The sequence below is a fragment of the Brienomyrus brachyistius genome, unplaced genomic scaffold (assembly GCF_023856365.1).
Source record: "Brienomyrus brachyistius isolate T26 unplaced genomic scaffold, BBRACH_0.4 scaffold56, whole genome shotgun sequence".
NCBI classification, from domain to species: domain Eukaryota; kingdom Metazoa; phylum Chordata; class Actinopteri; order Osteoglossiformes; family Mormyridae; genus Brienomyrus; species Brienomyrus brachyistius.
In genome coordinates, this window is record NW_026042331.1 from 108002 (window position 1) to 135454 (window position 27453).

At 43.5% G+C, this 27453-nt stretch overlaps 1 protein-coding gene across 1 annotated transcript; it reads right to left on the bottom strand.

Annotated features, from left to right (window-relative positions):
* Window positions 1–613: 613 nt before the first annotated feature.
* Window positions 614–27453, bottom strand: LOC125724456 (tripartite motif-containing protein 46-like). The gene is made up of 12 exons (XM_049001154.1): window positions 26897–27453; window positions 22734–22989; window positions 22111–22261; window positions 17163–17361; window positions 16110–16256; window positions 15505–15600; window positions 10887–11140; window positions 10378–10499; window positions 8785–9099; window positions 5428–5657; window positions 5103–5170; window positions 614–3987 (listed from the first exon to the last, which is right to left on the bottom strand). The coding sequence occupies exons 1-12, from the start codon at window positions 26918–26920 to the stop codon at window positions 3594–3596; spliced, it is 2256 nt and encodes a 751-aa protein (XP_048857111.1). The 5' UTR covers window positions 26921–27453; the 3' UTR covers window positions 614–3593.

Genomic DNA, 27453 nt, shown 5'->3' on the forward strand with positions numbered 1-27453 from the left:
TTCTCTTTTCCCCGATCATCTGACATCATTATACCGCTTATGGCACTGAGTGGGTGGGCTAATGATGCCAGAAAATGAGGACACACACCCTGCTCCTTCTCAAAAGGCTTAGGTGGAACAGCGGTGCTTTCGAAAATGATGTGCTCGCACATATTCACTTCGCACGGGAGCAGCTCCCTTTTCCCCGGGTGAAAAGTCATCTGGCTTGCCAGGCAGACGCACCATTGTAATAGCAACCTGCTGTAGATCATGTGCCACTGCCAGGTTAGATGACGCGTCATTCTGATTGGTTTATTGCTTGTTACACCCACATCATGCCTGAATGATTAAGAGAGTTAGGACAACCTTTTTGCACCTTTCAATGACGCAAAGTCTGTTTTTTCCAGCATCAAAATAGGTAAATGGATTCGGACATGCCTATAAATGTTAGTAGTTATTAGATTGTCAAAGTAGAGTTCCTTGTGTCCTTGTGTTGGTACCATAAGGACAGCCCCTGCACCCACCCACCCATCCCCTGGGCTGGTATCTATCATGTCACCCCAGGGCTGAAAGTCAGACCCACCCTACCCTTATATACGTGTGCATTCAAAAGGAAGCTCTCAGCTTAGCCATGTTCCTTTCAAGCATTTTGTTTATTATTACTATATACTTTTTGGCTTTACAACAATTCCATCAGTATGGCCTGTCCTTAATGAAATGCAACAGTCTAAAGTCATTTAAATACTATGCTGCTTGTTAAAATGAGCCAAAAAAATCAGTAATTAAACATTCCGTTTCGTAAAATCACATAAGCCATGAGAATGAAACTAGCCTAGTTTAAACACGACAAGTTTAAAAAATACATTTAATTCGAAATAAGTGAATAGTTTTTACCATTAGGCACACAAGCCGCATACTGACATGCTGGCACATTCATTCAAAGCATAGAGGCACACAATGGAGATAAACACAAAAACACACACAAAAACTGAAAAGAGGGAAACCTAGGTGACCCCCTATTAGATAGGCAAATGATTAAAGCATTATCTAGCTGTCTCACAACTAGAGGTAAACCTACAAGAACTTAGCACTAAAGTGCCTGTATTGTATTACACAGGTCATATTACATGGGGTTACATAGATCTGATAATATCTTAGCCGGCCTTTCTATACTGCCCATATAAACTAAAAATGTGTATATAGTGGGAATTACAAAGTTAATTAATTGCTATAGTTTAATATTATATTACATTACAGTAGGTTAAATATATGATAATTACAAATTTTATTATAGCATAATTACCTTAGAGAAGACTAAATAAAGTCTACATTCATATTGTATTCACATTTATTGCTGTAAAGTGTAAGTATCATGGAAACAAAAAGAAAGAATATGATGATCAGAGGTGGACAAAATACACAACTACATTACTTAAGTCAAAGTTTTGATACTCATAATTAAATATTACTTCAATATAAGTGAAAGCTGTTCAGTCAAATTCTTACTTAGAAGTTAAAGTACTGGAGTACTTCATTTAAAAAATGCTTAAGTATGCAAAAGTACATTTATTTTTTATGTCAATGCATTGTTGTGTTGTTGACACAATTCATTTAGTGAACCCAATGACTGAAACAACCTACAGAATTGCACTGACTTGATTGTAGAACCTGTAGAAATAAAAGCTTGTGGAACATGCTATAATGTCTTTACAACCAATTGTCAAATTGTCAAAAGGACAGCCATTGTTGTTTTCATTTAATTTTATTTTTTTTAATACCCGACATCCACAAACCCGCATTCTAACACAACTCTGGTGGTGCGTATGTGTGTGTGTGGTCATGTATATACTATATTGTGGGAACCGCAGCATGATAAAAGCGTGTCATTTTGACTTCATGGAGACATTCTTTTGGTCCCCACTAAGAAAAAAAATGCTAAAAGTCTTGTATTTTGATTGGTTACTTATGGTTAAGGTTAAGGGCTGGTAGGGTTGTCATAGATGGAATTAGGGTTAAGCCCAAGGGAATGAATGGAGGGTCCTTACAAAGATATAGGTAACCTAGTGTGTGTGTTTGTGTGTGTGTGTTCTTGCACATGTGTGCATCAGGCAGACAGTGCAATTTCTGTAGATTGCTTCCTTAGAATAAAATTATAAAAGTCAACCCATTAACACACCTCCAGCTTTATAACTGCCCAAGAGCAACATGACTGATAGTGCAGGAGTAGTTTACTGTAATTGTTTTTTCTTCTATGATGAATACAACATGACCTATCGCATGTTAGAAAGCTGTTACCCGCTGTCTTCAAAGCTATTACATCCTGCTCATCATGTCCGCCTGACCCTCCTGTCTCCTCCCTGATGTGGCCCTGATGAGCCAAGCCTGTTGCTTGTTACCCCTCATTAGTCTTTGCATTTAAGAACCTGTTTGTCTCGTCAGCCCCAGTCTGGTCACTGATGTCGCTCCTCATGTCTGCTGATGTCCTTCCCCATACTAGCCTTCTTGTTTTGACCCCTTGCAGTCTCATTTGTTTCCCTGGTGCTGTAAATAACACCCCTAACACCCATCTTTGAGTCCTTTGTCTCGCATGTTAGACTATGCTTCAAGGTCCTGAGTAACAAGAACCTTCATAGAAATGTAGTTGAGTCAAAAGTACAATCTTTGTCTTTCAAATGTAGTGGAATTAAAATCTTAAGTTTCCAAAACAAACTTCTACTCAAGTAAAAGTATAGATACTTGAAAAATGGACTTAAGTACAGTATTCAAGTAAATGTACTTTGTTACTGTCCACCCCTGATGATGACTGTGATATAAAAAGGCCTGAGAACGAAAATACAAATTAAATCCTCTCAAGCACTTGATATCTGCCCTAATTTACAAACACCAACCATTTAGATAGGTTAACTGACAATGTGTAAGTGAAAATACTGAATGCAGTTCTGCAAAAGGAGTGGGAATGTCTCCTTTCCACAGCCTCATCGAAACAAAACTCATGTAATAATGAGGAATTTAAGATCCTGTTTACACTTGGCTTCAAAATATATCTTGGATGATGGGATCGCAAGTGGACAGAGCTAAATAGAAGTGTAAAGAAGCACCAAGACACACTGTGATCAGATCACCCAAACCTCTTGCTGAGGTGGTCTAGGAAACATGTGACTACATATGCTTTGTAATGAAAATGTTAATGTGGATTTATGCATCCCAGACAAAGACATCAGACAAACTGTACGTGGGGCAGGAACAAAGTCTGAACACAAACTGGATACCTTGGTTCTCCATTTCGTTCTCCATTTGTGATCCAGCCACCCAAGACACATTATAGAACCACGTGTACACAGTGCCTAAGATGCGGATATTAAAAGATGAACATTACCTGAATATCAATATAATCAAATATATCAAATTCACTCATGTAAGTAGCAAGCATAAATAAGTTTTATGTAACTCCCAGAGAAAGCTCTTATTAAGTTCTTATTAAAAACAAAAAAGGCATTAAAATGACAATAAAATTAATATTTTGTTATTAAAAAGTAATATTTTCATGGAAGCTCTATTAAAAAAAAAAAAAACTTGAGGTAACTTTATGTTAAAATCCACTGAATTACTGCATCTCAGTTGTTCAGACTAGATGTATGAGATTGGATCGTCACCCTTCTTGGGGTGGTTGGCTCTGTGATGCGATTGGCCATCATCTCTTGAAGCTGTAGTGCCCCTCCACCAATGAAACAGAAAGCTGGGCAAACAGGGCCGGTGCAATCGACCGGCCCCTCCCACAAGGGGCGGAGTGTGTGAGCGTCATAGTAGACGACGCGGCCTTTTTCAAAGTCAAGGCAGAGACCCAGCCGAGAGGGTAGGGGCAGGGCCAAGCTGCTGGGGCTGTTTGAGTCGCCGATGCAGGCCTGGGGCAGGAAGAGCTTGCCCATTCCTATTGTGAGGAAGCAGAAGGGGGGTGGGCCATCTGGGCTGTCCTCAGCTCCACTGTCATGGCCACTGTCTGGGTCGTAGCTGGTTGGAAGGAGGAGATGCAAAGAAAGCTAAATGATGAACAAGCTAGACGAATACAGTGCTGTCTGACTGTATCACGGTGACGCAGCCTGTATGAGTGTGACACAGTGACACTGCCTGGCTGTCTGTATCACAAAGTACGTTTACATGCAAAGCTAAGTGGAGCTACGGTTGTAGCTTGACTACGCCATTTAATCAAACTACTGTCCTTGTCCCAGTTTACATGGACAATGGATTTATTGATGGAAGTATGTCCGACTCTGCTACAATAGGCGGTGATATGGCTCCTTTCAGCTTGTTGGGCTTTTTCCAGTTGACCTATTATGTCACAGACGTAAAAATAAATAAATAAATAAATAAATAAATAATAATAATAATGGATGCATGGACCAATGAAGTGATGCAAGCTTTAATTGCGATCAGTTTGGCATAACAAGAAATTAGGTATTTTGTATAATATACTATGACAGCACGGTATTGGAAATTTTTCAAATATTGCAAGATTTTGTTGTAATAAATATTGGGGTATTTCCATCCATCCAATTTCCAAACTGCTTATTCTACTGGGTCGCGGGGGGTCCGGAGCCAATCCCGGAAGCAATGGGCACGAGGCAGGGAACAACCCAGGATGGGGGGCCAGCCCATCGCAGGGCACACTTACACACCATTCACTCACACATGCACACCTACGGGCAATTGGGAAACCGGAGTACCCGGAGGAAACCCCACGATGACATGGGGAGAACATGCAAACTTCACGCACATGTAACCCAGGCGGAGACTTGAACCCAGGTCCCAGAGGTGTGAGGCAACAGTGCTAACCACTGCACTAACCATGCCGCCCCTTATTGGGGTATTTGTGAAACAAAAAAGTTTCTCATGTCTCGGAGTGATTTTAACTGGTTTTTAAACATATACTAAATAATCTTGAAAAGGAATAATCATTAAAAAAATATATATATATTTTTTCCTATGAGAGAGTGGGGCATGGTGGAGCATGGTAGGGCATGGTGGAGAATGGTGGAGCATGCGCAGAGTGCCTAGGCTAGCTTGAGTCATTTGAGAATGTATATAGGTGTATACAATGTATACAAGTTCTGCCCAGCCAGTCTCACCGAGGACTTGCCATGTCCTGAGGCAGCTGGAACCACTCCTGCAATTTGGCTTCAAGACCCACCCCCACCTGGACGACAGTGACATTGAGAAGGAACACAAGGTCAATGGACAGAGAGTATAGGACCCATAAACCAGAGTATGAACAAATAGCACAGAGACAATAAAAGAGACTTAAACCAGAGTATGAACGTGTGAAGCACTCTAATGAATGATTACTGCTATTAGCTCACTTCAGAATCTTCTCATGCTTAAAACTGGTACAGTCATACAGTGAATACTGCCCCCTACCTGCTGCTTCCCCCCCAAAAATCTGTCCCCACTTGCCTTGACTAGGTAGGAACCAGGGTCCACAGAGCACGCCCAGTAGTGTCTGCCCTCCGTGACAGCCACGCTGCCCACCAGCAGGTCGGAGGTCAGAGGGCAGGAAGTGAGGGCCTCACCGGCGGCCTGCAGCAGTGAGAGGCCCGGCACACTGCGCACGCAGCGCTGCTCCCGGCTCAGCTGCAGGTGGTCGGCATGCAGGGCCCAGCGCGCGTCCAGCTGGAAGCCCAACACTGACGAGGGGGTGAAGAAAGAGGGTTAGCAGAAGAGTTACCAGTTCAGGTCATTGTCCATCCATCTATCTGACAACCATACATCCAGGAATCCAATCAATATAAATCAATCAGTAAGTCAGTCAGTCAGGGTCACGGGAGGTCCGAGGCCTATCTTAGGTCTGACATTGCTTCTTGCAGGCATGCAGCCAGGATGGGGTGCCAGTCCACAGGACACAATCAAACAATGGGAGACACCAGTGCCCATATTGATAAAGCATCTTTGAGTAAGAAGACGGTTGTAAGTGGTCCAAAATTCTCTTACTTATTTGATTTTGGTTTGACTTTCAATAGTAGGAGTGTTTTTATTAATTTTCTCATCCTAAGATAGCACTCCCAAATCAAGCAGATTTAGGACAGTTCCAGAGCAGTTCTAACCCGCTACAAGCTGCCAAACGATGGCATTCAGGCAAAGATCAGCAGGCACATTCCGGGAAAGAAGGAACGTGAAGGAGACGCTGGATGACACAGAACTTATAAAGAGATATCTGGGTTTACAGGGATGGAATAATATTTGCTACCAGGCTTGCACGTAATGCAACTGTATGGAGCCCCAAAGGGAACAAGGAAGGAGAAAAAAAATTAAGGAAAAAAATAAGTATCATGAAGTACTTTTACATCACTGTTAATAACTGCACTGTATCAGTCCGAAGTACAAAAGATAGAATAAATGGACTAATAAGTATAAAGCTAGATGACACAGACATGTCTGGTAATGTGTGCTTTATGCATTAAACTACGAGGGACAACGGGCATCATTTGACATTGCAATTATGTACTTACATACATATTTATTAATAACCGCACACAGTGTCCATTCATCACATATTCGAACGATAAAATATTAATTAAAGTTCCCATACAGAAATCTGGAAAACCAGCTGTTTACAGTCACTGGTAGTGAATGGCAGTGGTGGGCATTGTTGCGCTAATCCACTAACCGCTAGTTAGCAGATTAGCATTTTCGCTAACTCTACAAACCATTAGTAGACCAATTAGCTTCCACTAAACTTAGTTTTGCTAACTCTAAATCCGCTACCATTTTTTAGCTAGTAAAATGAATGAAGTTTAACAGTTTAACATTTGTAAACCCTAAAGTCATATTTGTTCCTGTCTGTTGTGAGCTTGCCTGTAACAGTCTATCTGGGATAAACCGTTGAACTTAAGGTAGTCTGTGCTAAATGTAAGTGAATGAAGATCGATTTAAACTAGGGTACCCTGAACTAAGTGAAGAACAGGGGCCTGTAACACAGCTGGATTTCTTGCTTAGCCGCATAAATGTGTCAGATTTAAGGTACCTTGATTCACTTGAATTTAGCTCACACTACCTTAAACCCGACAAGTTATCTGGCTAAGCAAGTAATCCAGCCGTGATACAGGCCCCTGGTTCTATTTTACAGGTTTTGATTGACAGAACTATGGAAATGCACAGATCCGCACCGCAGCAGTTCTGCGACGCACACGCCACGCATCCTGTGCGTTACACGCTTGAATATATCTTCTTTCGAGAATTCTAAGGTGGTATTCTCAAAAGCAGGTCCAGATTTAAACCTTAATTCCATCACTATGGTGAAATTAGCTTTATATTTAGTTTTTCAGCTGTAATATCTTTCAACACTGCGATGGGCTGGCCCCCCATCCTGGGTTGTTCCCTGCCTCATGCCCATTGCTTCCGGGATAGGCTCCAGACCCCCCGCGACCCAGTAGGATAAGCGGTTTGGAAAATGGATGGATGGATATCTTTCAACAAAAGCAATACCTCTTCGTCTTCCAGAATTCTTTGTACTATACAATGGTTATTATTAGCAGTAGCAGTAGTAACAGCATGGGCATCATTAGGTCTGATCACTTGGGGCTATAGCCCCAAGTATTTTACCCCCGATGCCAATCTTCCTTCAAAAAAAACAAAAGTCAAACCCAAGGTAAAGTTGACTCCTCCCCTGATCATTTCAATTGCTAGAAATGCCCCTGAATAATAGTAATAGTAGTAGTGGGTTTTGTGCATTAATGTTCTACTCTCTCTTTATGTAATTTCTTTGCTGTAATATCAGAAAATGATTTGTCATCAATGTAGTACATGGCTCCATCTACAAGGAGAACTCATGTGCTCTCTGCCAATATTAAAGTATCGGTTACATCAGTAGGACAGGTAACAGGTGGGTAACGGTAATGGTCAAAATCATCATCACCACCATTATAATCATAATTATTATTACTATGCAATAAAGAAATACACGTCACCGCGATTTCAAAGGAGATCTACAAAATGCCGTCCTCAAAGCCATTTATCTGCTCCAGGAGTCCTGAATTCATGGTGTTACTTTCCCTCAAACACAAACTCCTACTCCTAGCTCAGTGGGTGTAGGAAGCTTTTTTTCTTCACACGTCCTCCTCTGAGGTAGAACAAAGTCTAATCCTGAGACGCTTTATAAATAGGGACACAGTTCATCAATCCTTAGGCTGTAGGAGGATACCCATAGTGGACCAGCCATTCAAATCCATACAGTTCATTCTTGTATAGTGCTCTTACTTGTATGTAGTGCCGTTATTCTTACATAATAATCTTACTCGTATGTAGTGCCGTTATTCTTACACAATACTCTTACTCATATGTAGTGCCGTTATTCTTACACAATACTCTTACTCATATGTAGTGCCGTTATTCTTACATAATAATCTTACTCGTATGTAGTGCTGTTATTCTTATACCATGCTCTTACTCTTATGTAGTGCCATTATTCTTATACCATGCTCTTACTCTTATGTAGTGCCGTTATTCTTACGCAATACTCTTACTCATATGTAGTGCCGTTATTCTTACACAATACTCTTACTCTTGTGTAGTGTTGTGTTTCTTACACCATGCTCTTACTCTTGTGTAGTGTTGTGTTTCTTACACAATGCTCTTACTCTATTATAGTGCTCTTCCCAAACAAATCTGTCCCAAAACACTTAAAGATCCTGGAGAGGAAACAGCATCACACACAGTGTCACAAATGGTGAAATAATCACAGCATGCAGGAAGCAGGAGGTGATAAGTACCACTCAGGGTGCATTTCCACAAGAGGACGGTGAGACCGGCACTCACCAGGTGCCGGCGGGGTATGCAGGTACACCTCCTCACTGTAGTCTCCGAAGCCAGCCCGGTTGCAGCCCCTCACCCTCAGCGCATACACGCAGCCAGCTTCTGGCTTGTCGATCACTGCGCTTGTGCCGGTCACCTCGTGCAGGCGCTGCCAGGACCGCCGGCCTCTCCCAATGGCCCCCCGTAGCCCGGGCTCCCGTCTCTGGAATTCAACGGAATAGTGCCAAGCGGGGGCAGAGCCCGGGGGCAGGCGCCAACAAAGGAAGAGTTGATCATAGGCCAGAGTGCGCTGGGTATCAATCACAGGTGCCAGAGGGGCTGAAACAATAAGAGGTGATAATGAATTCATCATTTATTTATCAACATCCTGATGATTCTGTGCAAATTTGTGTCAAACCCAAACGTTTTTGTTTCAGAATGGGCAGATCTGTCAGGAGCTTGGCTATGAAAAGGACAGGTATCCCCCTCAGAGCAAATTTAAGTACATTTGCTCTGCGGTCTCTCTTGGTTTTTTGTTTGAAGCATTAGGGAAGGTATCGACTATGTCCTATTGATTTTCAGCAGGGTATCATTTTAAAGGGTCGAAACAATGAGGAAAAACAATTTGTCTGCTAAAAGACCGCAAACCATAGTTTCATCTTTTACTAACACCGGTGCAGCTGAGAATTTACTTAGATGGAGATGTTTAAAATGATTATGTCTGGATGACTCTTGATCAGTTTTCCCATGAAAGCATTTTACACTTTCAGGACGTTTCAATCCTTTATAATCTGGTTTAAAAACCTGCTCATATGTTGCTGAGGTCACAGGGTTGTACATTATATTATTAGTTGCAGACTCCTCTCACTCTTCCCATTGTTCACCATATGCACAGGTATGTATGAGTAACTACAAATAAACCTGTGTGCTGAGCCATGACCTCTGGTCAAAATGGCTGTGTGTTCAGCCATGATAGAACAGAATAGCGATATTTCATTGATTACCATGGGGAAATTTTGGGCATTGCTCAGGGGCCCAACACTGGCCTCAGTTTCCTACCTTGGAATTTGACCCAGCAACCTTCCAGTTCCAATACTAACATACTGAATGTATGTAACATACCCAAACAATGCAGATGGGATTTAAACCCCCCCAACATAAAGGTGTAAGGCAACAGGGTGACCCTCTAGGCCAACCCATTATTCTGACCCCTAATAATCTTGGGATTATTAGGGTTAACACCTTTAGCCTCCCTCATCCTTAAGAAACTTGTACATTTCTATTTTGATTTTTCTTTGTATCCTGTAAAGTCAATCCCAATCCCTTTCTCAAGTCCTCATTAGAGATGAGTTAGCATTGTTGAATATTCAAATATTTGAGAAAGTGTATAAAGTAAAAATTCAAAATCCAATGAAATACAGTTCATTCTGAACAGTTCACAGGGTACCATCATATTTCAGGTCCTACTATGATATCTGTAAGTCACCTTGGATCAAACTGAATCGTACACGTATAATGTATGACATTACCAGCCCACAACCTCATGTCCTTCATCAGTCTCACTTCTTTAATCTCTCTCTCTTTCTTTCTCACTCGCTTGTTCTCTCATGCTCATACCCCCAGTGAAATCCAGGCTAGTGAGAAGCTGCAGCTCATGGGTGATGTCCAGTTGGAAGTGTCGCAGAAAAGGATCGGCAGACACTGAGAAGCTTTGCAGAGACTCGATCGCCTTCATCAGCCTGTCAGAGTATGGGGGGAGGAAATTAACCAATGCATAAAGAACAACAGTCCCAGTCCCCCAAAAACAGACAGAAATCTGTATCATTTATAACATTATACTTCTTGGTGCCTGTCTGTATAGTTTGTAACACTGTACTCCGTAAGGTGTGCATGCATCCCTGCAGCTGTGTGACAATGCCGGAATCAGCGTTTCCACTTGTCTACCTCAGGCAATCCTGCATGTGACTGTTTATAATATCGGGGACATTTTGTCACTTGACAGACAGTCGACAGAGTATAGAGCTGCCCTTTCTCTTCTTTTTTCCAGAAAGAACTTTAATTTCCCTTCGCTTTAACAAATACAGTGAGACACGGGCTGGGGTGCAAAGAGAAGGCGTATGGCCCACCTGCAGTGAGCGGGCAGGGCAGCCTGCAGGAAGCAGGGGGGGTCGGCCTCCTTCAGCAGTTCTTGGGAGAAGGCCAGCAGGCCCGCGTTCTCTAGCAGGCTCCACCTGATGGCTAGCTGTGCCGCCAGGGCCCGCCCCCGCTTCAGCCGTGCACCATCCAGCTCCTGCTGCAGCTCCAGACGCCTACCAGCCAGGGCCCCTGCCAGCTCCTGCATGCTCTGCGCCAGGTGCTCCTGTGCAGAGGCGCTGTTCAGCTACCCAGAGGAAGAAAAGCACGTATCATGATGTAGGCCAGTGTTTCTCAACCTAGTCTGGCAGGGAACTGGAAGGGAGCAAAAACATGGACCATCTGGGGTCCCTGAGGACCAATGATGTAGAATATTCAGCTTACACCCACTGTGGTCGGATATATTTATGATTTAAGCCGTTTTCTCAATCTTTGCATCAAGTAAAAGTCTGTCATTGTGCTCATCTGATCCCTGGGAAAGTCACTCGATTCTGCAGCACATTAGCGTCCCCAAGACACATTCGCGTCCCCCAGACACATTCGCGCCCCCCAGACCCATTCGCGTCCCCCAGACACATTCGCGCCCCCCAGGACCATTCACGTCAGCGACGTGGTTCTCCAGGACAGAACAGTATTTTTTTTTTTTGTTTACATAGTTATTTTATGCAAAGTTAAGGTAATCTAACATGTTCTTCAATGTTGTTCTGTTGGTTAGTGATTAATAAAACCCAAATATTTTCCCCGTTTTTTTTTTGTTATTCACCCCCAAAAAACCCTCCTCCCTCCCCCCTCAGAAAACAAACTGAACCATGGCTCAGACACTGAGGTCTGAAACAAACCACTGGTTTGGGAAAACTTCACACCCCGAATACAGATATTACAATCATCTCAGGCTACAACATAACATAGCATGCACCAGTGCATTCAATTCCCTATAACAAGGCAGTCCAGCTTGCAAACATTATTTCGATAACACTTTACTTGTTAGAGCACAAATAACATAATATTATGCTATTACTTATGTATTAATTAACCACAAACTAATCTTAGTTAAATAGTGATCTCATGTCAGGATTCATTAATAATCAGTAGTAGAGTTATTAAGTATTTGCGTCTCATCAAGAAGTGTTACCATTATTTCCAACCATCAGAACAAAACCAAGAAATATGACATTCGAAACACAACGAAATCTAAAAATTATTGGAAAAAAAAAAAATCAAAAACCGAAGATCAAAGCAGTTAAGTTACTCATCAGAAAATTAAAGTTCAAGAAGCGGCTAATTTACATACATACGCCCTGGCTGATCTATTACTGGGCAGTTATTAATTCAGCAGTCACTTTTGTCTAAAGCAACACATGGTACCAGTCAAAAGTTGACAAACCCACCCCGTTTGTTTGTGTTGTTTTTTGCATTTTAAAATAATTATAAAAGACATAAAAACTATAGAATAGCATATATGGAACTATGTACTGACCAAACAAAAAACAGAATTAAATAGTTGGGGGGGGTGCAGCCCTAAGGGCTGGTATTCTGAAAGTTGCTTGTTCAAATTCTGTGGTTGGCAGAGTGATCCCACCACTGGTCCCTTGATCAAAGCCCTTATCCCCAGTTGCACAAAGACTGTCTGACCCTATTGTCTCCTCTATGCCAGTTTGATGAGGTGACCTCCTGTGATGCCTTTCCAGCTGTCCTGAAGGAGTTCCCACATACCATATATACGCTAAGTCCTTGTTGGTTGCTTTTCCTTCACTCTCTAGTCAGACTCCTTCAAAACCATCTCTTCCGTGTTTAGGTCAGGTGGGCAGGTCCTCAGATGCGACACTATCACTCTCCTTTGTAGACGGCTTGGCATGTCCACACTTTTGACTGGTCCTGTGTAAGTGAGGACAGCCTGGACTGAGAGAGCGGGGGCATCCAGCACCCCTGCAGCAGCTGGCATTCAACTGATATTACTCTACAAGCCACAGGAGCTGAAACCACAAGCTTGACATTGAAGAAACACATAAGATCAAATGCCTTCAACTAAAATCGGTAATTAAATCTAAAAGTAAGTAAACACTAATAATAATCTATCACCAGCCCCATCGACAGAACAAATTAAAAAGGTAATAGCCAACAACAAATTGCTCTTCAGATTGCATGAACTGTTATCTCAGACTGACGTAGTAGATTTGGGCATGGGTGTTAGGGACATTTAGAGGGGCGGGGGGAGAGTTCAGGGTTGATTAGGGTTAGGGGCCGTGTGTTTAGAGGGGCCGGGGGACAGTTTGGGGTTGATTAGGGTTAGGGACCGTGTGTTTAGAGAGGCGGGGTGAGAGTTCGGGGTTGATTAGGGTTAGGGACCGTGTGTTTAGAGAGGCGGGGTGAGAGTTCGGGGTTGATTAGGGTTAGGGACCGTGTGTTTAGAGGGGCGAGGTGAGAGTTCGGGGTTGACTAAGGTTAGTGACCGTGTTTTTATAGGGCCGGGGGGAGAGTTTGGGGTTGATTAGGATTAGGGACCGTGTGTTTATAGGGGCGGGGGGAGAATTCCGGGTTGATTAGGGTTAGGGACCATGTCTTTAGAGGGGCGCGGGGAGAGTTCGGGGTTGATTAGGGTTAGGGACCGTGTGTTTAGAGGGGCCGGGTGAGAGTTCGGGGTTGATTAGGGTTAGAGACCATGTGTTTAGAGGGGCGGGGTGAGAGTTCGGGGTTGATTAGGGTTAGGGACCGTGTGTTTAGAGGGGCGAGGTGAGAGTTCGGGGTTGACTAAGGTTAGTGACCGTGTTTTTATAGGGCCGGGGGGAGAGTTTGGGGTTGATTAGGGTTAGGGACCGTGTGTTTATAGGGGCGGGGGGAGAATTCCGGGTTGATTAGGGTTAGGGACCATGTCTTTAGAGGGGCGGGGGGAGAGTTCGGGGTTGATTAGGGTTAGGGACCGTGTGTTTAGAGGGGACGGGGGAAGAGTTCGGGGTTGATTAGGGTTAGGGACCGTGTGTTTAGAGGGGCGGGGGGAGAATTCCAGGTTGATTAGGGTTAGGGACCGTGTGTTTAGAGGGGCGAGGTGAGAGTTCGGGGTTGACTAAGGTTAGTGACCGTGTTTTTATAGGGCCGGGGGGAGAGTTTGGGGTTGATTAGGGTTAGGGACCGTGTGTTTATAGGGGCCGGGGGAGAATTCCGGGTTGATTAGGGTTAGGGACCATGTCTTTAGAGGGGCGGGGGGAGAGTTCGGGGTTGATTAGGGTTAGGGACCGTGTGTTTAGAGGGGACGGGGGAAGAGTTCGGGGTTGATTAGGGTTAGGGGCCGTGTGTTTAGAGGGGCGCGGTGAGAGTTCGGGGTTGATTAGGGTTAGAGATCATGTGTTTAGAGGGGACGAGGGAAGAGTTCGGGGTTGATTAGGGTTAGGGCCCACGTGTTTTGCAGGGCGGGGGGGAGAGTTTGGGGTTGACTAGGGTTAGGGACCGTGTGTTTATAGGGGCGGGGGGAGAGTTCAGGGTTGATTATGGTTAGGGACCGTGTGTTTATAGGGGCGGGATGAGAGTTCGGGGTTGATTAGGGTTAGAGACCATGTGTTTAGAGGGGCGGGGTGAGAGTTCGGAGTTGATTAGGGTTAGGGACCGTGTGTTTAGAGGGGACGAGGGAAGAGTTCGGGGTTGATTAGGGTTAGGGACCGTGTGTTTAGAGGGGAGGGGGTTGAATTCGGGGTTGATTAGGGTTAGGGACCGTGTCTTTAGAGGGGCGGGGGGAGAGTTTGGGGTTGATTAGATCCATACCAATGTTGAAACCACACCTATGCCCTTGCATCAAATCCTTTCCAAATGAGAAATTGGGAAAAAAAAAAACTTGAGTATGAGGTAAATCACAGAGTACACTGTGCAAGCAAAAAAACGTATAAAATGGGATTAAAAGCCTTTAGTACACATATTCAACGCATAGAGAACACACTAGAAACTCCCTTCAAGCCATCTCGCTACGATCAGCCACAGTCGCTGAGCACTTATCGTTTTACCCTCTGACTCTGTATACTAGGTGACCTTAGAGCATTTAGTCTGCGTTTTCCAAATGGAAGTTGACAAGTTGCATTAACTGTTGCCGAAAGAAAATTTAAACCGGAAAACAAGCAATCCAAAACCCATTACACAATGCACAAACCACAGAATACATATTCATCGAAAAATAATCTGCCTTAACCAGAAACAATATTGCAATCATAGAAGAACCTTGGCAGCCATTTATGGGAAACGCAAATCCAAAAAATACAAGCTTTATTGGACAGCCAGAGCCACATCACAACACTTCGTCAGATATCAGGTCTTTTCATACACACAGATATACAACAAGATATCAAGCCACATGCACAGCCAACAAACACACAAACATTCCTTGGCACCTTTAACTCCAATAGTGTGTTATTACAGTAATAATAATGGGAGAGAAGGGGGTGGAGTAACATACACAGAAGGACAACATAATAAATAAAAGGAAAATTAAAGCTGGGTCAGGGATGTACAGCACAGCCAGGCACGGGGCGGTTGCAGTAACCAGAGGAGGAACAAGGAATGATTACAGAAGTGTTTCTGAATATTCATCATACAATATTGACTACAGGTAGGTGGGTATGAGTGTTTTACCTCAGTCTGAGTGATGGCATTCTCCAGTTGGCTGAGCTGGGTATGCACTGTTTCCTGATTGGCTAAGACATAGTTAAGTCCTTTGGCAATCTTGTCCTAAGGGGTCAAAGATCATATTGTTTGTACAGAAACAGTTCCCATTCATGTAAAACACAGGTCTACATATTAATTTGGATTGAGAAAAAAAATTATGGAGTGAAAATCAACAGTGTAGTATGTAATGTAAATAAGATACTAACAGTGTCTGTCCAAAGACATACTATACTGATTAAGGGACTAGCTTTCTGTACAATGGAATGAGTGATTGTTCCAGTAAACACTGTAATATGTGATTACCTTTCTGCACAGGGGAATGAGCGCCCGTTCTAATAAAAACTGTAATAAGTTACTATCTGCACACTGCAACAAATGCTTGTCCCAGTAAACACTAATCAGTGATGAGTTTTCTGCACATTGCAGCAAGAGCCTGTCCGGGTAAACACTGTAATATGTCATTAGTTTTCCCACACACTGTAGCATGTGACTGTTCGAGTAAACACTGTAATAAGCGAGTAGTTTTCTGCGCACAGCAGTGAGGGCCTGTCCTCTCACAGGCCGCCGCCCACCCTGAGGCTCTGGTAGGCATGGCTGATGTGGACGATCCTGTGGCCACCATGAGCTCGCCGCAGCTTGCAGAGGGAGCACAGGAGGCGCTGGCAGGGTTTACAGTAGAAGTGCAGCCGTTCCTGGTCATGCTCTGCACAGGTCAGCATCTATGGCGGGGGGGGGGGGGGGCATGGAGATAACATGGAGAGGAAAAAGGAAACATGCTGCCACATTGTCCATGTGCTTCATTACTTCATTACGTACATCGGACCTGCTGTCTCCAGATTAGGAGAGCTGTCCATACTGCAGGTGAAATCAAACATAATTAACAGTAAACTCTGGGATCTAACCCCGCATGCCCTTCTGCACATGCACACTCCTGCTCACACTCACATGCTCTTCCACCCACACACACACACACACACACACACACACACACACACACACACACACTTGTATTCATATCTTTGTGGGGACAGTCCATTCATCCATCCATCCACTTTCCAAACTGCTTATCCTACTGGGTTGCGGGAGGTCCGGAGCCTATCTCGGAAGCAATGGGCACGAGGCAGGAAACAACCCAGGATGGGTGGCAGCCCATCGCAGAGCACACTCACACACCATTCACTCATGCATGCACTCCTACGGGCAATTTAGCAAGTCCAATTAGCCTCAGCATGTTTTTGGACTGTGGGGGGAAACCGGAGGAAACCCCACGACTACATGGGGAGAACATGCAAACTCCACACACATGTGACCCAGGCGGAGACTCGAACCCAGGTCCCAGAGGTATGAGGCAACAGTGCTAACCACTGCACCACCTTGCTGCCCCATGGACATTTCATTCATTTATACAAAATATAAGACTTTTGACCTGAAAAGTGATCCCCACAACATCAAAATAACAGGATTTTATCAGATTGTTGGGACATTTGTTCCCCACAATGTAATATACACATAACCTACACACACACACACACACACACACACACACACACACACACACACACACACACACACACACACACACACACACAAATCACAAGACCAGTCTGCATGCCCGCGCAGCTCACCTTGGGCCTGAATGTCAGCGTGGGAGGCACGTGCTCATGTTGGGCCCGCGGTGTCCCCCACGGGTGGTACAGCTTGAAGCACTCGTTGCAGAAGTTGGCCCTGCAGTCAGCGCAGCCCTTGGTGGCCTCGAGGGTCTGGGGCGGCTTGCAGAACTGGCACATGACGACCACGCCGCACATGTGAATTGCGCTCCTGTACCTGAGGCCAGGGAAACATCAGCACCTGTGCTGTGGAGGTACACCCTCACACACCCCATCTCCATTCTTAACTTAAATAAGAATAATTATTCTTAAATAAATTTTTATGAAAAATTAAGGAAATAGATTCTGGATTATTTCAAACAGTTTCAGCAAAGTTTGACAGACATCAAGCAAAACAAACATCCTTTTATATAACTGGTGCCCAGATTGTGAATCATCTCTCAGTTATCTGGACACAGCCTTTTTCACAGAAATGTTATGTTATGCTAAGGGTATGCATATTATATATCGTACCTCACACAAATACACACACATAAGTACTATGCTGTACTTCTTATTGTTATTTTAGAGTGTCCTCTTTCTGCTTTGCCACACGTAACTGTAATACTCCCATTTCAGCCTAGGCATGTTAGCATAGTCATTGCATCTGTCAACAAAAGATTTAACAGTGCTTAGTCATGATAGTCATGCAATTTTTATCAAGAACTCCAAACAGCAAGCTGAGCAGCTCGTAAATGTGTTGTGTGTAATCAATTTTAAGATCTTTTTCCAATTTATATATTTGTTTAGCTAACCAAAAGTAGGCTACAGGCAGTACATAAGCCACTTGTCACTGTCAGTATCACAGACTTTGTAATGTTGTTTACTGCTAGCCTGGGGTACGTTTCCCAAAAACATAGCTGCTAACGTTAGCAACTATGCTGTTGGGACCATAGGCAGCTGAATGGTTCCAACTCAGAAGTTGCCAATGGGAGTCTTTCAGAAACATACCCCTGAACAGAACTTATCTTCTTAGCCTACTAGTAATAAATAACCTTAAATCAATGACTGTCAGTATATATTTTTCCCTTGCCAGGTGCACTAGTGGTAACCGCACATGCCTGCCCTTCTCGAGAGAGAAAGTGTATGTTGCAGGATGTGCAGATCAATGGGGCTTGAAAGTGGGCTAGTATATGTTAAGCTTGGGGGTGTATTTATGTAACAGTCTAGGATTTTTAATCGGCCTGTTGTATCACCTTTTTTTTTTTTTTTTTTTTTTTTACATATGCAGGATTTATATTTGAAAGAGAGACCAGTAGTGTTTCACATTCATGGTTCCGGTTCCATGCCCTGAACTCTCCTTATTCAACTATAATTTTAGCTTTAATTCATTTATAAAGCACTTTAAAACAACAGTTAACCAAAGTGCTACACACAGGCATAAAAATGAAATAACAAATAAAACACTAAAACAAAAAGCCAACATCTCAGACAGATTTAAAAGCCAAAGAGAAAAAAAATGAGTTTTAAGAGAGGTCTTACAAACAGAAATGGAGTCGGCCTGCCTGGGGTTCAAGGGCAATTCATTCCATAATGTTGTAGCAACTACTGAAAAAGTATCGTCACTCCTAAGCTTCATCCTTGTCTTAGGGACAACTAACAATGAATGATCTGCCGAGCTGAGAACACGTGGGGGACCATACGGCTGAAGCAGTTCGGACAGATACTGTGGGAAAAGGCCATAAAGACATTTAAAAACAAATAAAAGTTTTTTAAAATCAATACGAAAACGTACCGGAAGCCAGTACAATGGTGCTGACACTGGAGGAATGTGCTCGTGTCTTATTGTACCTGTTAAATGCCGAGCAGCAGCATTTTGGACCAGCTGTAGTCGGTCAAGTGACCTCTGGTTAAGCCCAACATAAAGTGCATTGCAGTAACCCAAATGATTTGTAATAAACGACTGGATTAAGATCTCACAATGATGCAGAGAGAAAAATGGTTTTACTCTGGACAGTTGTCTCAATTTAAAAAAATAAAGCTGATTTTACCCACCGAGCCGATCTGTACATCAAATTTCATTTCACTGTCCAGTCTGACACCCAAATAATTTTTTGCTGTATGTGTCAAGTATTGACTTAATGAACCCAAGTCAATGTTAACTCTATCACTCATACCACCACTTGTTCCAAACAACATAACCTCAGACTTGTTTTCGTTAAAATGTAGAAAATTGAATGACATCCATGCTTGAATTTCTGCAGTACACCCCAGTAACTGACTAACACAGTATGCATTTCCTTGGTTTAGTGGCATATTGTCATGCCCGGGATGTGTCGATGGGCGATCGGGTGGTTCGGAGAGCGAGCGAAAGCAGGCAAAACAACCAAGATACAGGGTAAACGGGGATTTAATGGGGAAACTCAGGACACGGAACATTCGACACCGACTAACATCAATGACAGACAAGGGGTAGAAGCAAGACTTAGACTTAAATACACCAAACGAAGCAAAATAACAAGACACAGCTGGGTATGATCAGGGAACCACACGTGGATAATCAGGGGGCGTGGCACACACGAGGATCGTACAAGCCGGGCATCACACATATAGATTTGACCGTCATCGGCATTAAAAATGGAATGCAATGTCATATTTACGAAAAATTTAACCCAGAGGAAGTACGTACAAAGAGAAGAGGCCCGAGAATTGAACCTTGAGGCACTCCACACATAAGAGGTGCTGGAGAAGACTCAGTGGCACCAATATGGACTTGACGCCACTCTCAGTTAATTAAGACCTAAACCACTCTAAAACACCACCCTGAATGCCCACGCAATTGCACAAGTGAGACAGGAGAATCTGATGGTTCACTGTGTCGAAGGCAGCTATTAGGTCCAGCAGTACCAAAACAACACAGTAACCAGAATTGGTGGCTACAAAAAAACTAATTTAAAACTTTTATCAGTGCCGATTCAGTACAACAGCTTTTAAAACCAGACTGAAACACTTCAAGAATATTGTACTCATCTAAAAATGATTTCAACTGATAATAAACTATTTTCTCCAAAACTTCAGAGAGGAAAGGGAGCTTAGAGTTTGGCCTAAAGTACAGGGGAGTCAAGGCCAGGCTTTTTAATCAGAGGTGTAACCACAGTGTGCTTAAAACTCACAGGTATAATCCCATTGGTTAAACTGCCATTTACAATACTGAGTACATAAGGTGCAAAAGTGGGAAAAAAAACCTCCTTAAAAAGATGTGGTGGAATTGGATCAGCGGGAGAACCTGCAGGCTTCATATGACAAATAATTTTTTCCAGATATGATAAAGTGACAGGCTCAAAGTGGTCAAAGACAGCTGGACATGTGACATAGATAGAGGGGTCATAGGAAGAGGGACACATGAGAGACCTGGTGCTCGACACCTCATTAACAAAGAAATTCAAGAAGTTCTCACACATTTCAGTCAAATTTCCCATGTAAACTGATTGTGGGGAATTTATGGTTTTAAACAGTACACTAGAGGCAAAAATATCAGAAAAATACTTGGTTTTTGCAGCTTTCGCAGTTCTCTGATACCAGCGCCAGATGTCTCTCAATATCTAAAAAGATACCTGAAGCTTGTCCTTCTTCCACTTTCACTCAGTTCTCCTACATTTGCGGCTGGCAACGCGCATAGCTTCATTTAATCAGGGCTCACATCTACATTTGGAGAGCCTTAACTTCAGCGGAGCCACAGAATCCAATATATTTAGACAGACTGGATCAAAGCAAGAGGACATTGCCTCCACGTCTAAGTAAGAACACCGAAATTCAGTGTGATTAATCGCTGAGTAAAAAACTGCGGAAAACTGAGCAGCAGTGGATGAATTAATAATACGCCTGCATTGCGCAGGAGCGCGAGGTTTAACTGTATGACAAGGAAGAGGCAGGTGAAATACAACAGGCATGTGTGAGAGCACAGCATCACAAACACCAAGGTTATTCAATTATACAACGTCAGATTTTTGTTCTGTGGCATCTTTAATTTCCACAGGTAATAACCTATATATGCATACATCTTTGTGCCTTTATCTTTATAATAATGCACAATATGTCTCCCGTTCCAAAGTTATTCTCCTGTAGCTTATTTAATGGACAAAAACTACGCTTTGTGGTAATTTTAGTTACCACTTACATTGTTACTTAATTTTAGTTACCACTTACATGTTTATGTATCAGATACTTATTCACTTATCTGTCTATTTATTTATTTAGATTAATTTACCTTTTAATGTGAAGAGAAGCTTACATCACATTATACACTTTTACTGTATGTTCCAATAAAAACATGAAATAAAAGCCAGAACATCCTAGAAGCAGGAAAGCATACTGTATATGTAGATGCCTTTGATGTCAGAGTTTTCACTCCATTGGCATCCCTTACATTCCAGCTCCAGACGACACAAGAATTAAATCACATTAACCAGCCTTTTCAGAATCTCATGCCCTTTGCATGTCATTGTGTCTGGCTGACGGGAGATGGACCTCATCGATCAAACTGTCAATCCTCATTAAGGTTGCCACTTTCGATAAAATGTGCTGGGGGGGGCATTAGTCATGCTCCCCAAAACTATGAGATAAAGCACGTCCCATATTGGTTCAAAACCGGATTGGACACAATTTTATTTTCCTCAATACAGGGCAATCAGGCATACATAATGGATGCAAACTCCAATTCTCACATTTCCCAAAAGATCTAATTGCATGATTACATTGACATGTTCCTTTTGCACAAAAAAAAAAAACATTCTTATATAAATTATATACACAGGATTAGCTACAATCAACAGGAAGGGTATTTACAAATGAAAAGTATTTTTATCTCTTGGCTCTTTCACTTAGAGGATACCAAAGCCATATTTATTCCCCGTCCAGGCCTGTAATAAGGGTTTCTGAGTAGTTGGCTCAAAGAGACACTTAGTGTAGGGCCATGGGATGGGCGTACCTCTCCACAATGCGCTCCAGAGCCAGGTTGCGCAGGCAGTCGGCCAGGCCTCGCTCCCCCAGCTCCACATCCCTCTGGCAAGGCGGGCAGGGGAACAGCACCACGGGGGGTGGGGGCTCCTTCCGCCTCCGGCCCGGGTATGTCCCGCTGCCTGGAGGGGGGCGGGGGACACGTGGGACATCCTGAGTCACCCTCACTGAAATCTGCTCATAGATCAGTTGCTTATTCCAGACCTGATTTTGAAAAGATGACAGTAAGGGCTACCACAAGCAAGGAGGCAGACTGACAGCTGGGCTTCAGCAGCAGCTCAAACTTCTCACATCTCACACAGATGCCTTACGGCAGCGGTTCTCAAACTCGGTCCTCGGGACCCACTGCCCTACTTATTTTCCAGCTATCCCTGCCCCATACACAAGTCCCAGCTGTCTTTCAGCTTCTGATTGACTGAACACCCCTGATCCAGGTAATCAGCAGTGTGTGGGGCAGGGATAGCTGGGAAACAAGCAGGGCAGTGGGTCCCAAGGACCGAGTTTGAGAACCACTGCCTTACAGTAACAGAATAATGGAGCAGTTTCATTGACTTTTAGATCTGCTGGTGTACTGTCACACACACAAACGCAAACCTGTTCGGAGCACTCGCTCAACGCGGTCCGACTTGGGCATGGGCCGCCGGGCCAGGCGTGGGGAGCGGCTGTTGGGCGTTGATGCGGGCGAATTGGGCTCGGGGGACATGTCTGGGGCCGGGTATCCGTTCTGTATGAGCAGCTGAGAGGCGCAGTGAAGGCAGACGCTGTGGTGGCAGGGCAACAGGATGGGCTGCTTTACCAGGCCTTTACACAGCGGGCACTGCAGTTCCTGCTCCAAGGCCCTCGTGTTAGCCTCAATGGAGCGTCGCGAGAGAGGACAAGATCCCGGGGGAGACAGTGGGAGGGAGGGAGGAACGGGGAGACACAAGAAGGGGGAGAAGACGGGGAACACAGAAAGATAAAAAAAAAAATATATATGAAAATGGTACAGACAAATGCCATGCGGTAACCCTGCTCTACATGGTACAGATACTGTTAGACTGCATCAGTGTCCTAATACTAACAGAACTGTGCAAAGGTGTTAGGCAGGCAAAGAAAATGATGTTTAGATTATTCTCGTGTTGGTGTAAAACTATATGATATTATGCCTGTCAAAGTGTGTCAGCTTTTCCTTTTCAGAACCTCTGTTAAAATCATCCTAGTATTTGTAGCGACCGTCCAGTGCAGCCATGTATTTTTTGACTTGGCCACTAGCACACCTCATTCAGCTAGTCAATCTCTCACTGACTTTTTAAACCAATACATTTCATTATTTAATTGAGCTGTTGGTGAAATTTAACAAAATCATGGAACGGCTGAGGTGCCCCTGAGGAGAAGTTTGGGAACTGAAGCGGTGTTCATCTAGCCATCCAACTCGATATCAGTAACTTTTTAGAAGAAATTACTACTAATTTTTATTGTGTTACTCTTAATTTGCACATGTTCTAATGTTAAATTGTGTTTTTTGTTGTAGGTCAAAGTAGACTTGCTACCCAGATAAACAGCTTTAAACATTTCTTTAGACTGCCCAAGACTTTTGCACAGTACTGTATGGACCTCTGTAATTTTCTGTCTGCATACCACCACAATGGATCTGAAATGAAGCAATCAAGATGTGAGGGAAGTATAGATTTTCAGCTTTAATTTAAGGGGCTTAACAAAAATATTGCATTAAACTTTACATCCATTTTTCACAGAATCCCTCCATTTTCAGAGGCTGAATAGTAATTTGACAAAGTAATATAATATACAGTAAAATATATGCATTGTTTTAGTACTTGGATGAAAATCCTTTGCAGTCAATGACTCCCTGAAGTCTGGAACTCATGCACATCACCATACACTGACTTTCCTGCCCTGAGATGCTTTGCCAGGCCTTCACTGCTGCCGCCTTCATTGCTGCTCGATGTTGGTCATTCTGCCTTCATGCTCTGACTCGGCCATTGAAGAAAATCCCATTTCTTTGCCTTGAGAAACTCTTAGGCTGCTTGAGCAGTACGTTTTGGGTCATTATCCATTAGTACTGTAAAGTTTTGCAGCATTTGGCTGAATCTTGGCAGAGGGTACAGTACTCTGTGCTTCAGATTTCATCCTGCTGCTTCTGTCAGGACTCACATCATCAACAAACACCAGTGACCCAGTTCCACTGGCAGCCATACATGCCCATGCCGTACCACTATAACACTGCCTCCAGCATGTTTGACAGGCAATGTGGTGTGCTTACGATCATGAGCTATCCCTTTCCATCTCCATATTTTCCCATTATTCTAGTACAAGTTGATCTTGGTTTCATCTGTGCACGGCTTTTTTTTTTTTTAAAGATGTTTTCTGGAAAAGCCTAATCTGGCCTTCGTGTTTTTCAGTGTTACTAGTTGTTTGCTTCTAGTGGTAAACCCTTTGTATTAAATTTTTTTTTTTTTTAGAATTTTTGATCAGTGTTGACAAACCACAGCACACAGTGCACAGCAACGAAATGTGTCCTCTGCATTTAACCCATATGTGACACTGTGACACAGCAGGGGACAGCTAATTCAGTGCCCAGGGAGCAGTGCTTGTGGGCGGTACCTTGCTGGTTGGGAATTCAAACCAGCAATCTTTCAATTACAAGAGCACTTCCCTAACCATCAGGCCACCACTGACACCAATATGTGTCTCTTGATTGTAAACTTTGACAGTGATGCACCTGCCTCTTCATATGTGCTCACGACCTAACTAGATGTTATAAAGGAGTATTTCTTCACCGAGGAATGAATTCCGCGATCATCCACATTAGTTGCCTTCTGTGGTCTCCCAGGCCTTTTGGCGTTGCAAAGCTCACCAGTGCTTTTCTTCTTTTTAATAATATATCAAATTGTTGATTTGGGCACTCCACGAGTTTTAGCTATCTCTCTGATTGGTTTGTTTTTTGCAGCCTAATGATGACCTCCTTCACTTGCATGGACATCTCTTTGGACCTCCTGTTGAGTTCCAGTGAACAGCTACCAAATGCAAATTCAGTACTTGGAATCAACTCCAAACCCTTTATATACTAACAAGGGAACAGCCCACACCTGGCAATGAAACTACTTGTCAGTCACATGACCAAATACTTTTGAGCATCTGAAAATGGAGGGACTGTGAAAAATGGCTGTAATTTCTGAAAGCTACTTGGAAATCCTTTGATTAACCCCTTAAATTAAAGCTGAACGTCTATACTTCTGTCACACCTTGACTGCTTAATTTCAAATACATTGTGATGGTATGCAGACGGAAAATTACAAAAATTGCAACAATGTCCAAATACCTATGGGCCTAACTATAAATGCCACATGGTCATCTTGCTCTATATCAGTGGATACCAACCACATTCCTGAGATCTACCTACCTACAGAGCTTAGGTGGATAATTTAACACACCTGATACATAGTTTCGACATAGCTGAATACTGAGATGCTGCTGAAGGGCCTGATTGTTTGTATCAGGTGTGTTAAATTAAGGGCTGCACCTAAGATCTGCAGGGTGACAGAGCAGGGTTGGTGACCACTGCTCTATATGGTACAGAAAAAAATCCATGTGGTGGCACTGCCCTACATGGTACAGATAAATACCACCAGGTGGCACCACTCTACATGGTATCGATAAATACCACATGGTGACCCTGCTCTACATAGTACAGATAAATACCAGAGGCCCTGCCCAACATGACACGAATAAGTGCCACATGGTGGCCCTGCTCTACATGGAGGTGAGGGGGGCAGAGTGATGGTAAAGTAGGCTGATCGTGAAAATGAGGTTGTCTGCATGACAAGCTCCTCCCCTACTGTCTTCAAAGTTATAACAGCAGAAAGACCTAGAAAGGTGTCCACTGTAGCTTCAGTTAACAGCGGCAAGATGTATGTTAATTATTTTTTCAAAAACAATAGCAATTTCAACATCCTCAAAATTGAGGCTTTGGGGAAAATTAGTAACATACACTACATTTTATTGCAGAATGACGACTGGACTACTCTTGTAAAAACAAATGTAAAATACCCAGGCAAAACTATTGTAAATGCTGTCAGAATATGTATTGCAACTGCACACTGTTCGGGCTGTGCACCGGCTTCAATACTAACACGTCGTGTAGGAAAAGCAGAGGCTAATAATGATCAAGGAGCCCGTCTTGTTTGTGAATTGTGTCCCTGATGCCCTCACACTATAGAAGCCGAATGTAAGGACCGTAAAGCTCCTCAGTAGATAACATCCCATTGATCAAAGTACCCGGCGTTCTAAGAGGACAGATGAGAGATGACATTCCTAAATAATTACGTCTTTTTCCGAGTAATAGCTGTATTCAATGTTATGGGCTTACCGATTCGGATGCAACAGCTGATGCACGATGTTCGTACGCTAAAATTCCCGACCGTCCTATTGATTGCAGTAGCATTTCGCCCGAAATAAATACGTAGCAGTGACACAGAAACACACATCTACACTTGGACACATTAAAATAAAGGTAAAGAAAAGAACATCGATCTGTTATAAATTAATGAATCAAAGTGACACGACCTGTTTCCCATATCCATCTCGCTGTCATTCAGCAATGTCAACCTCCGGCCCACCGCCTGCACTTATTCCGAAAAGATTGCGGGCTGAAAATGACGCCGCGCCTGCACATTCATTCTCCGTCTGTCCCAACTGAGCAGGCTCCGCGCATGGCCGCCGATCCTCCGTTGTGCAGCGCGTCCGGCGTCCGCACTTACCTTCAGCTGGCTCCTGGGCGCCATGGCAGGAGCGCTCCTTCCCCCTAATAAGGCCGATCTTATCGAGGGGGTGTGTTACACGCAGGCACGGCGATTCCAATGCCCTCCGGAGGAGGGAAACAGAGAGCCTGCATTTCCGTGTTACGTTTCGCTCTTTCCTCCTTTTCTTTTTTGCGCTTAGTTGCATGATTATATTTTCCCTTTCATGTGGGGAAACAGTGTGATTTAACAAGCGATATTTGATTTTTCATGTGTTTAATCCATTCTTTTAAAATTGCAGATCTGAGGTTTTAGTTACTGATTCAATAACGAGCTAATTCTTATTTTCTGCTACTAAAAATACTATTTTACTCCCTGGCATATTGTACCACGTTTTAATAAGAGCCGGTCCATTTCCTCTTCAATCTTGTACGGCGCGCCACGGAGCCCTGGACAAACCACAACTTCAGCGCCCGCCCCAGTGAAAAACGTGTGTACCCAGCGCCCGCCCCTCCACTACCAAAACTGCACTATCCGGCACTGTCATTTTCCATCCATCCATCCATTTTCCAAACCAC